Source organism: Drosophila albomicans, chromosome 3 (assembly GCF_009650485.2).
Source record: "Drosophila albomicans strain 15112-1751.03 chromosome 3, ASM965048v2, whole genome shotgun sequence".
In the NCBI taxonomy this organism is placed as follows: Eukaryota; Metazoa; Arthropoda; class Insecta; order Diptera; family Drosophilidae; genus Drosophila; species Drosophila albomicans.
This window is the reverse complement of record NC_047629.2, coordinates 38,671,937-38,685,419: the sequence shown is the minus strand read 5'-3', so window position 1 is coordinate 38,685,419 and position 13,483 is coordinate 38,671,937. Positions and strand designations below refer to the sequence as shown.

The following is a 13,483-nucleotide window of genomic DNA, read 5'->3' as shown; positions in this document are numbered from 1 at the left end:
TACTAAAATATACCTAAAGCAAGACTTAGTAGATAGAAATGTCACTAAAAAAAAATATACCAAATTATTGTACCGTGAAAAAATATACCAAAAGTTTAAATTTGGTATATTTATATACCAAAGGGTACTAAATTATCAAATATAATTGTTTAAATTAATAAACTTAAATAATTCACACACAAAATAAAAAAATCTTTATAAACAGATAATCTTGCTCTATGAAATTATAAAACAATTCTATATATAATTTTTGACTGAAAATATCTTTCAATTCACATTAAATAACGATAATAACTACAAAGGCATATTTTGATTATACTGGCACTAAATAACCCACATTTTTGTACATTTAATAAACAAACTATTAATATCTTGGCTTTTGGCATAACTTTAACATAGTTGGCATACACAAAACACACAAACAATTTAAAGTTGGGCAACTGCGTATCGATTTCCAGTCATCTTTAAAATTCAATTTAGCACTCACATGAGACGGACAGACAAAAAATAAAAGTTGCACATCCAACACAACTTTCGACGAAGAAGAAGCAAAATTTCTCAACCAAGAAAGTTGACTTTCCCCCGAAAATCTGTCAAAAGAAATATTCTCAAATACTTTTGAGTGCAATATAATATAAATTAAACTTGCAACCAAACAACCTTGACTTGTCCATTTTGCACACACACACACAAATTTCTTAGATGAATTTTCTGGCATCAATCATTGAAATTGAAATTGAAACATTTTTTGTGATGATATGCAGAAATGTATTCAGAATGAAGTTCTTTTGAAATTTACAATTAAGAAAACTGCACTCGAAATTTGCATCTGTCAATCAATCAATCAATCATGCAGTTAGCTAAAAGATTTTCCTCCCACTTTGATTGCAGAGCATTTCATATTTATAACGTGCTGACACTTAATGCAATTTGCAACCAGAGTCGCATCCCCTTGGTCAATAATTTATCACACTGGGTTTCTAATTGCGTCGCCATCAAGCATCAAGGTTGGCGACGCTCTGATTTTGGGCAGACTCCTCTCTGACGATGACGATGACGCAGTTGCATCTGTGGCGCCTGTGGCAGAGTCAAGGCTTGTTGTTGTCTGTTTGTGCCTGGCCTTGACATGCAACCGAATGCAGCGACGACAACGACAACAACTGTGTCAACTATCGATTTGCCTAGCAGTGACTGGCTTACGTTACGTTTACGTAATAAAAATGCCAACGTTAGCCGTTGTGCCCTGTCAAATCTAATTGAATTGTGGGCAGCGAATACACACGAATTGTAAATCCTGCTTAATTTGCAATTGGTTCGCCACTCAACCCGAGCTGACCCCGACCTATGCCCCATGCCCTCGTCTGCATTTTCGTGGTCTCGCGCTATGTTGCTGTGGTTGCCATGATTATGCAGCATATGCGTTGCGCTGTTGTTGTTTTTATACCTGCTAACCAAAGGGTAGAAGGGCATTATAACTATGTGCCTGATTTGGTTGTAATCAGATTGTAATTGTAAAAGATATTTATGAAATTCTTCTTGTCTATGGAATATTTTGCATGTCGTAGTATATAAATTAACCATATTTAGCCTTTAGTATACTTTAGTAAGTTTGTGGTATATTAATTTGATATATTTTAGGAATGTTTTGTTTGATTTAGTTGTGATCACATAAAAGATTTATACATAAGTTCTTAGTTGCATCGTCTGACCATCTGGTATATTTTGTACTCTATTGTATACTTTGAATGTAGTACTATATCAATATACCAAATGTATTCTTTGGTATATTTTTGAGTTTTTGTGGTATATTAATTTGGTATAATTTATTTAAGTACTATATCGATATACCAAATATTGGATATAGTATAATTTCAGTATTTTTCTGGTATTTTAATTTAGAATAATGTGTGTTAGTATTATACCATTGTTAGAATTTTTGTGGTATATAAATTGGTATATTTTCATTTTAGTACTACATCGATATACCAAATATAACCATTGATATATTTCCAGAATTTGTGTGGTATATTAATTTGGTATGTTTTAAGAATAATACCGCACTGTTTTGCTTTTATTCAAAATGGGCAGCGAGTATCTCATAGTCGAGCACACTCTAAACCATAGCTTTCTGACTTGTTGTTGTTGTTGCAGCTGTTTGTTGCCCTTTGATGTAAGCTTGCCGGCACCGCCATTGTTTCGTTTAATTAAAATTTGTGGTCCTGTGCATAGGCCTCTAGCCTAGAGTAGCTTTATATGAGTATGTGTAGTTTCTACTAAATTAGTGAAGAACGAACGCTGTGGGATTATGCCAATGGCAAATGGCAGCTATTAAATATGCAGTGCTTCAGTGTGCTGGCTGCAAGCAAAAGGCACTTGAATCGAGAGCCCAAGAACCCAAAGATATCTGCATTCCTGCGACCAAAGACCAAAACCAGTTTTTCGCTCTTGCTCTCTTGCTCTGCACTCGAAAGCGAAACCAAAACCGACAAAAAAAAACCAAAGCGCAACGCGATGATTCATGCGACCAAAAAGGCTCCGCAGACTGAACAGCGTCCGTTTTTCTCTCGCTCTTTGCTTTAATTTCTACTTCTTGCAGCAGAAGAACTTCAGATTTTTTCGCGCTGTTTCCCACGCCTCGCATTTGATTTGTTCGCTTTGCACATTCCATTTGTGCCACGCGGCGTATGCGTAATCAGTTGAGTGACAGTCATCAGTCAGTTTAGTTTCGTTGGCCCAACAAGTTTTGCACTTTGCAGCCAAATTTGATGACAAAAAACTTGCGTAAAGTTCCACGCACTTTTCCCTTGCGGCTTCAGTTGCACTTTTCGAGAGCTACTCTTGCAATTTCTTTGGGATGAGCTTTGCGAGAAGAAGAATGCGCCCAGAAGAAGAAACTATTAAACTTGTTTCCGTTGTACTTCTATTATTTTTCTTTTTGTGTGCAGTCATTTTTATAGAATTTATGACCGTCAACGTCTCCGCTTTTTTGTGGTTTTTTTTTTGTTCGTAGGGATCACAAAAGTTTTGAGCTTGCAAAAAAAAAAAAACTTCTTTTACTAGCTTGGCAAAAGTTTATGGGCACTTTTGACAGACGAAAACGTTCGACATTTTGTGAGCGGGACCAAAACTTTAAAAGCGGTAGAAAATTTAAATATTTTTTGGGGGCCAGCAGCAGCCAGATGGGATCGTGTCGATAAGCATATGCGTGGAAATAAAACAATGGATCAACTTTCACGCGGCAAAGACAATGTTATCATAGGCCTACATTTGTGTGGCAGACACACACAAAGAAAATCAAAGCAACGAATAAACAAAAATGCGAATAAATCGAAGCAACGTATTCCAAATTCCAGGCAGTGGCAAAAGAAGCCGCCGCCGTCGTCGCTGAAGATACAGATACAAAAATACAGATGCACAGCGATACAGCTTCAGTCTGAGTCTCAGTTTCAGACTCAGTCTGTGGCATAACTAAGCGTTGCACGAATTCGCGAAATTGGCCACCGCAGCAGCAGAAGCCAAATCAAAGGACACATATTGAATTTCAGCTGCTGCTGAAGCTTCTGCTGCTGCTGACCTTTTACTTGCCCCACAGCGGGGCAGCGTTTTAGTTATTAAAATGAATGCGAAACTCAAAGCGCAGTTCGCGCAACTCGCTCGAAGTTATGCGACTGACTTAATTACAGGCGAGGACACAAAAAAATAAAAATAAATAAAATGAAAAGAAAAGAAAAAATACAAGAAGAGAGCGAAAAAAAGAGGAAGGGCCCATGTAAATTGCGAGCTGTCGTTTATTTATAGAAAATAATGAATTGAACAGGTGAGATCGAGAAAATGATAAGCATAGAAATTCCAGCATGCAACACAACACAACAGCCACAACTGCCAACTGGCAAAGAGGCAAAGAGGCAGCCCGGCAAAAATCTTGCAACCTGGCAAGTCCAAGTCCAACTGCAGTTTGCCATTGCAAAATCAGCGAACGAGCGCAGCAAAAAGCAATCCAATTTACTGATTTATTTCTTATTTTACTTTGACTATGCAACAACAACAACAACAACAGCAGCAAAAGCAGAGCAGAGCAGGGGCAACCACAACAGAGGCAGTCACGGCTTCAGCTACAGCTCCAATCTTGGCTTCGGCTTCCGAGCCTTTGCCACAGCATCTCTCCTCATTCTCCTCCTTCTCCTTCTCCACTTCTTTCTCCTCTCCAGCTTTTGCTTTTGGGCCAGGACTGATGTAGTTAGTGGGCTTTGCTTTGATCTTGATTCTTGATGCTGCGGCTGTGACTGCGGCTTCTACTTCGGCTGCGACGCGACGCCTGACAATGATGACGAGGCACACAGCGGAGAGCCTCAGTCGATACAAAAGGTATGTCAAAAAAAGCAACAAAAACAAAAACTACAAAAATCGAACAAAAAAACTATAGAAACTGAAAGCGCTAAAATAAATATGTAGAAGTTGGAATACTCTAACAAAAGGAAAATGCGAAGAGACTCCAATTTTGATTAGTCTATATATAATTAAAGACAAATTTAACGTAACTGAAATAATCTGCAGGGAAGAGATGGATGAAGGGGAATAAAGAAAAGAAGAGGAAGAAAAGTCATTTCAAACATTAAATGAAAAATATTGCATACGTAATGTATGAACATAAAATTTTATACATTTTTTTGTCAAAGAAATTACATTTAAATGTTTCTACAAAACTTTTTAAACTTTAAGATGAAAATTAAAAGATATAAGTAGAAAATACGTTTAAAAATATAGTAAAAAAAACTTTTAAGATTTCAAGAATCTAAATTATTTAAAAAGTAGCTATATTACTTGTATATAAACTATAATGTTGAACTAAAATGTTTAAAAATGTATCTTAAATTTTAATTTCTATTATTATTATTTTGAATAAATAAGACAATATATTTTATATAAATACAAATTTTAATCTGATTAATTACTTTTATAAAAAAGTGTTAGATATAATAGATAGCATTTTAAAATGTGAATGAATCAGAATCGAATCATTTATGTTAAGTATCATTAAAGAATGATGATACATGCAATAATTAACTGATTCATTTTTAATAAGGAATTAACAAAGCCTTTATACGTCACAGCTACTTTTAATTATCAAGATATATGGACATCATTGTTTATTAAATTAATTTAATTTAATGAACTGAAGAATGTAAACAGTTATTTAAAAAACTTAAAAAAAATAATACAAATATATTTAAAATCAATGATGGTGTCATTATCAATATTTCACTATGCTGTAATTGATAAATTAAACATATAAGTATGTTCAATTTAAAATATCAGAGTATGCACCTGGTGTAGAGCATTCGTGGCAGTCGTAGTTACATTGTTGCAAGTTGCAAACGCAACGCAACGGCAAGCTGGGGCAAAAAAGGGGCTATGACAATTCGAAGATTCGTGTAGGCAAAAGCTGCTGGATGTGCAGCACAGATGCAGATGCCACGACATTATTTTTGCCACTTGGCCTGGGAGCCGCAGCCGCAGCCGGAGACGGAGATGGAGACGGCAACCACGACAGAGAGAGAGCGGCAAGCGAGAGGCAACCTGGCAATGCGGCAACTTGGTAACTGGAACGACATCGCAGAGGAGGCAAAGGAGGGGGAGGAAACGACTTGGTTCGCATCTTTGTCGCTCATGCTTTATTTAGGGTTTCATGTATAAATATTTTTATTTATTGTGCAACACATTCGCACACGTTGCAGCAGCAGGATGTGCAGCACGACAACTGCGATGGCAGCAGCAGCAGCAGCAGCAACAAGAACTGGCAACTGGCAACTGGCAACTTGCAACGGCAACAATAATGATGATGATGTGTAAACTCGCGGTTGGACGCTTAATTTCTGCTATGGCCCGAAGGGGTCCAGTTTCCCAAGTCCAACATCAGAACTTGCCACTCGCTTTGTTGCTCTTGCTGTTGCCAAGTGGCATGTGAAACGAAATCGAGCCAAGTCATTTGGGGCTGATCAACTGCAATCAGAAGTGCTTCACAAAATTATGAACTGATGATCTCTGTAGCATGCAGCATGAAAATTATCTAGTTGTCGAGGATTCTATTTCGTTGGAAAAAAATATAAGAAACGCAACGAAATAATAAAAATCGATTTCATTCATTGGCAATTTTGTTGAAATCTGTCAATGACACGTTTGTCATGTTGCCGGCGCAACCGAAACCCAATCAAAGACACCTGCTGGGCAGGAGAGGGAGAAAGGAGGAGGGAGAAGGGAGGAAGGGTCTCCTGGTCTAGGAGCAGGCTAAAAAGCATAAGAGCGGGCAACAGTCAAAGCTTTGGCTTGTGCGGCGCACACTCATCACGGCCATTGACAAGTAGCTGTCAGACGAATCGAAACGAAACGAAAAAAACAGTAGAGAGAACGACACATCAGCGAGACGACGACGATGGACCACTTTTGATATGCCCTTGGCCAGGACAGTGGGCGGGCAAGTGTGTGGCATGATTGTTGTTGCACAGTTGTGTTGCTGTTGTTGCTCTTGTTGTTGTTGCTGTTGTTGGTGCCCTGGCACAATGTGCCAAATCAAGCGCAAAGATCCAATATCCTGCGAATGAAATAGAATTACAATTACACGGCGCGCAATTCGGGTTTGCCTTTTTTAACCCTCTATGGCCTATTACAAGGTGTGCCGCATTGATGTGATAAATATCTCACGTCTTCATCTTCCAATAATCTTTCTTCACTCGGTTATTAATATTCATAGGATCGCTTGGTTGCAATATTTCACTTTTTATATGAGGTGAAGTACAAAGATTTAATTTTATCAAGAAACTTGAAATTTAATTCTGATCTCGTTTCTTAACCCTATAACGACCAAGACTTCTTTACCCATCTATACTCAAACTATTCTTGCATTCAAAAAAAACGATTTTTTCTATAAATAAGTACGGAAACGCCTTTTAATTATACTTGCTTTGCTATCAAACTGACATAAAATTAAATTCTGGTTGCTTCATTTAACCCTTTAATTAAATTAAAATGCATATTTATTTGTTTTAATATTACTTGATTTTACTTTAGGAAAAGACCTAAAATAAAAATTGTATTTTATTAAAATAAAAATTGTATTTTATTACAATATATACAATCTCTTCTTTGTTCTCCCATAAGAGCCACTTAAAATTTAATTCTGGTTTTATCTTTTAACTCTCTAATACCCAAGACTGTCTTTAGAAGAACAATTAAATTTATAGTTTATTCAGTACTGTTAATTATTTTTATATTTGATTATTTTTTTTATATGGATAGTACGAAAAATTTAATCTGATTATGATAGGATGAGCTATTCTGTTAAAATGGGATTATGATTCTGGGAGTTAACCCTTTAATGACTTTAAAGACACTATTAATTTTCTTTTTATTGAGAAATGTTTTCATTTCAAATTTTATAATTTGAATATAGGATAAATCAGCAAAATTATTATTATTATTTTGCTTTGATTTTCTATTAGAGTAACTCAAAGTTGAGGATCTCATTTTTGCAATAAGGATTGTTGCATTGGAGGGTTAATTTGCTGGCAATCCGTTCGCATGCATTTTCTTGCAGTGTAGTCCAGAGTCAGCTAACATTGATTGTTACAATGATGAAGTGCTATCGATGTCTGTTGCGTTTGACTGCGTTTTCAGTGGAAACGAGACGCGCACTCAACCCCCAAGTCGCACTCGCAAGTCGCAAGTCGAAAGTCGAAAGAATTCAAGGCCCAGTCTTCGGTCTTTGGTCTGCAGTCTCCTCAGTCCGGAGTCCGGAGTCTCTCCATCGACTTTAGCGTCAACTGCAAGTGCCGCCCAGGTCTTTAAAAATGTAAGAGCCAAGCCAAAAGCGTTGGCATTCAAATGTGAGAGCGAGTGTGTGTGTGTGTGTGTGTGATGGTTGCTTGTAGTATGCTTGTATGTACTGCCCCGATGACTTCACACATTCCTGGGCACACACCGGGCAAACAAGAACTTCCTTGAGACCAAACAATGTCTTCAGCAGCAGCAGCAGCAGAGCCTCAGCAGCTTCACAGTCCCAACCGAAGAACTCAAAACGGCGAACCAGTTTTTGGTGAATGAAAAATCAACAAAACCAAGACCAAAAAAAAAAAAAAATAAAACAGAAAACAGAAAAAAAAGTTGCACAAAGCTATGGCTGGGTTCAGGGTCCAGAGTGCTGCCCCTTTAGTTGGTGCGAGGGAGAGGGGAAGGTGAAAGGAAGGCAGTCGGCAACTAAAATACTTATAATAAAAAGAAATTAAAATAAAATTCAAAAATGTGCAAAACGAGCGCGTCGAGCGAGAAACGAGAAATGCTGCATGCCACAGCCGCAGCCACAGCCAAAGTCAAGACAGGGCCAGGGCCCGCAGAAGAATCTCCAGTCAGCCAGCCTGGAACCTGTTGGACCAGTCGAAGAAGAAGCAGACACACACACACACACACACATACTCATATGGAGTAAAATGCCACCAACGTGTTTTGGTGTTCGGCCCAGGCTCAGTTCGGTTTCAGGCCCAGGATAAAAGAGCCACTCGGTTCCGCTCGCTCTTCCTCTCTCTCTCTCTCTTTTGCTCGCTCTCTTTTCAAGTGTAAAACGCTGTCGCTTGTGGAATGCGCCCAACATTGGCCATATTTGCTGCACTAAATCAAGCGTTTAAACGAAATTTTAGTTGCCCCCAAAAAACCAACAACAACAACAAAAAGCAGTTCACAGCAACAACACAAGAAGTACAAGAAGCAGAAGGGACACAAAAAATGTTGGGGCAACTTTGAATGCTCTCATATTGCCCAGAGATTGGAAGAGAGAGAGAGATCAAAAACTTTTCGCCAGTCAACATAATTTATAGATGCCGTTTGCCTAAATTCGTTTAATTTCAACTCCTCACACACACACGCATTCGCTCGCACTCACACTTGCAGACTTGCATGTGAAAGGGAATTGGATTGCGTTTACCTGTTGTTCCACACAGTGTGGCTTTTGTGTGTGGGTTGTGTGCACTCTGGACCTCGCGTCATCTCGCTCTTGCTCCCTTAAAGGGTTTCGCATCGTGGGCAGTGCGTGTGCATGTGTGTGTGTGTTATAGTATGTGGACTCTCTCTCTCATCGAAATTATTGTTGTTGTTGTGGCGCGCTGATCGTTGCGTACATTATAATTTATAACTTTATCTAAACGATGTGGTGGTGTTTAATTTTCGACTTCACCTTTTCAATCTTGTTGTTTCCTTCTCCTTCTTCTTTTTGTTGTTGTTTTTTGCTGCTCATCATTTGATTCGTGAACCGATTCTGTTTCCGCTTCGCATGACTCATTCGAGGAATACTTTTTAGTTCGATTTATTTTTATTCTTACGTTTTTTTTGGGTTACGTTTTTCGCTGTTAATTTGTGGATGTTGTTTATCGCACGCTAATTTGAATAGAGCTCAGGTCCATTTCGTGCAAGTTCCAACATGCGCCATGATGAACATATCATTCAACTGGATTGAAGTCAGATCTACAATATGTGTTGTATATGTATATAGTTTGTATAGTAGACCTCGCCCTGGGTAACCTAACAAGGCCAATGAGGGCGTTGCTGCTTTGCCGCTCAGCTGGACGTCCGTAACTGACCACCGTGAAGTTGTTTCGGTTTTTCTGTTTTTCGGTTTTCAGTTTTCTTGTTAATGAAGAAATAGATAGATAGATACGAAATGCAAAGTGCTGACTAACTGGCCAAATACTCCTACCTGGGGATTGGCGCAGCGGCTCTTAACCAAACGAATCAGAATTGGCCAGCGCCCGGGGTGATGAGTGAAAGTCTTGCAAAAAATAAATCGTGCATTGTTTGCAACAACAACAATAACAATGACCTTTTCAAATCTATTGTAAATTGTAAATCATGCACGTGCTGTGAGGCCTGGTCTCATTTAAAAGATATTGCCGCAGAATTCCCTAAACTACATTCCTTGATTGATCAGATAATCTGGCTTAGGTCGCACAATGCTCCGGGAGAAAGGTGCTAAAATCTGATTAAGAACAATGGGTTCTTAAAAAGATTAGAAGATAAAAGCATTCGCAATCTGATGGAGACACAGCTTCGGGCAGTTCGTTAAATGAATCGTTAAATCTACATATATAAATAAGAAAATTCGAATTCAATCATCTGTCAATTAAGAAGACTCTTTATTTAAGTGCATGCAAATTTCAGTTGCGGCATCGATGAAAGCGGTTCCCTAACCCCCAATGAATGAGAGAAGAGCATTGTTTGTTTTTTATGAGCTCGCATGGTAGCACATCATAGATCAATTTACGTTCTTTATTTATATGTAAATGACGGTATAGTCGTAAAATTGACATACTATAAGACAAGTCTATTGTCTCAACGAGTGCTACTTAAAACCAATGGATTAAATTGCAATAATTCATTCGTAGAAGTAATCTTTGAAATTTGTTCATTTAAATTTATTATCAATTAAATTATCAAACCGGTTAAGCTACAATTAATATTTCATATTTCAACCCACACAGTTCAGAGTTTAAATTTCGTTGGATGTTTAGTCTATTTTGCACCACGGTCTGTTAGCTGTGCAATGCGAGCGCCGCTCTCAGCAGCGAGAGAGAGAGCATAACAGAGCCATTTTGAGTTTAACAGCATGCCGATTCAAACAGCGTACGTTAAATTTCTTGCTTGCTTGAGCGCCGCCAACAGCAAAGTGAGAGCGAATAAAATAATGTACGTTAACTTGCAGCAGTAATAACAATTAATTACTTAATTTTAACTGTATTATATTTTACTGACAAATAAATTGTATATATTGTACAAATATGACAACTTAGCATCCTGATCTCGACAAGTGTCTGGCGGCTCTCTCGTACCTAACATAACAGCGTAAAAGACAAAGAGAGCCAATGCTCAATGGGCTAGTGAGAGAACAGAGCTGTGAGAATTACATTTCATATGTTGGTGCGAGCTTGAATTGGTGCTTGCTGCGAAGATACAGTTAGTTGTGAACGAATCGTCGGCGTGTGTAAACGTGTCCGTAGTGTAACAGCGCGATTTTGAATTCCCAACGAGGAGCAACGAAATCGAAAATCGTATTCGTTTGTCGTATTAAAGAACGGACGTCTTTATTTGAAATACTTGGCCTGCTATATAGCTGCCAATAAAATAAAACGCGAGTGCAATTTGTAACGGTCAATCGCTGTAAGCGAATGCAAATGAATTGAGAATCGACGGGTCACATTAATAAAGCAATCAATTCATAATAAAAATACAAATCGAAAAGCAATTCAAAACATACACACACACATACTCAATAAGCAATCAAAGCGTAATTGAAGGAATTGAATTATCAGAATCTTTGACAACAAATGCAGACAGACCTAAGCACACTTATACACATGTATATTGCTTTATTGCGATTATTATGTCATGAAGAATCGCAACACGCGAAATCGAAATCTTTGAGAAAGAAGGAGAAGCAAATTGCAATTTAACAGTGTTGTTTTATTTTAGTTGAAACAAAGCGCAGCAACAACAATCGCGAGCAAGGCTAGACACGCGTGTTTTTTGCACACTTTTTACAGAGCGAGCAACAACAACAAAAGCAACAACAGCAACAGCAAAACCTCACTGCGTGTTTTGTTTGTGCGAGTGTGTGTGTGAAAACAGCCTAACCGGCAAGTGCAATACGTTAGTGTGTGTGTGTGCCGCTCTCACGCTCTCTCGCGCTCTACCGCTGCCGCCGTCTCTGCTGCAGTCGCAGTCGCAATCGTTGCTTTTGCATTTACCTTTACCTTAGTCGCTCTGCCTATTGAGCTGAGTGCGTCTGTGTGTGTGGGTCTCAGTCAGTGTCAGTGTATTAGTGTCGAACAGCTGTTTAGTGCAACATGCAGCGAAGCTGCCTAAAATCAACATAGTGGCCTTACAAACACACGCACGCACGCACACACATACCCACGTTTAACATATCGCGTTGCTAAACAAAGCAGAAAAGAAAAAAAACCAAAACGAAAAAAAGAGAACGTGCTACACTCAAAGATTGAAGTCCGGTTTGCAATTTCTGCATAAATTGAGCACAAGAATTTCACATCATCATCATCAGCATCATGGCCGGCAGTCTGACAAAGTTGCTGCTCGTCGCATTTCTCTGCAGCTTGGCTGCGGCCAAACATTTGGGCGACGCTGGCGTCGGCGCGGCTGCCAATGACCACCACCTTCAACACAGCCAGCACCAATACCATCAACACCAGCATCAACACAGCGCCGCAACGCACCACCGTCGACGCTTGCAGCGCGACTCTCGCGCCAAGGATACTGCGCTACAGTGCGAAGCGGTCAAGGGTTACTTCGAATCGATCGACATCAGGTCGAGTGGAGTTTATAATGAAAAAGGTATTGTTGCATTTTATTTTATTTATGTTGGCTAAAGAATAAGATAAATGGTAGTATTAGGAACATTTTCAATTGATGAACAGATACATTTAGTGAATATGAATTTTGTATTGATTCTAAAATATTCAGGTATTAATATTTAAACTTATAACGTTTGGAAAAGTTTCAAGTTAAATTATTATAAAATATATATTTAATCAAAATCAAAGATTCGAAGACTTTAACATACTTCTAATATAACTTAGTTAGCTCCATAAGTTTAATAAAAAGTTAAAAATAAAAATAAAAAGTTGTAGAACATTTTCATAATATAAAACATATAATACAATCTAATCGATACAATGTCCAATTAACGTAATAACTATTAACAATATAAAAGTATTTTAAGGTACAAAATATTAGAATAGAATTAATAATGTAATTTTTAGCAGATATTTTATTCTGAATTCTTTTATTTATAAAAAAAATAAAACTAAACTCATAAAACATTTAGAATAGAAATTATTCGAAAAGGAATTTATCTGAATTCGAACCTTTCAGAAACTGGAAGAAATCATTCTACTTTCATAGTTACTTATTTAAATAAAATAAATATAAATTCTATTTTGAAATGAATTTCTGCTTTTTAAGTTATATAAATTTAATTCCCTTTAATTTACGAGCGTCTACTGTGTTATAATACTAATTCCCAAAGCCATTTCTTATTGCCTTGTTGACTTTTGTCAATAAATTTGCAAAAATTCTTAGAAAAAATTATACATTTTGAATACATTAAAAAGCAAATTGAAATAAAATTGTGCATTGTCTCACCTGTGTGGTTAGTTTATTTAAAAATGACAAATACTCGCAAATTGATTGATTCACATGGTTCTATTCTCCATTTATGCAAATGAAAATAAATATTTACATTAGCAAATTAATTTACTGCATATTTTCGATTTAAACAAACTCAATCAAAAGGTAATCCCGCTGAGTGTGAAAAAAATAGTTAGACACAAAGTGAGTGAGAGCGAGAGAGAGAGATACATTGAATAATAGTGACTGTCAGATACATCTAGCGTCAGCAGCTGTTGGCATTAAGTAAATCACTTGCAGT

At 37.6% G+C, this 13,483-nt stretch overlaps 1 protein-coding gene across 1 annotated transcript in view; it reads left to right on the top strand.

The window, feature by feature from the left end:
* The first annotated feature begins 10,993 nt into the window (after positions 1 to 10,993).
* Positions 10,994 to 13,483, top strand: part of LOC117572292 (division abnormally delayed protein) — a 73,522-nt gene continuing 71,032 nt past the window's right edge. Inside the window, exon 1 of the mRNA XM_034255001.2 lies at positions 10,994 to 12,387. Within this exon, the coding sequence (XP_034110892.1) occupies positions 12,102 to 12,387 (286 nt within the window). The 5' untranslated portion in view covers positions 10,994 to 12,101. The remainder of the gene's footprint in view (positions 12,388 to 13,483) is intronic.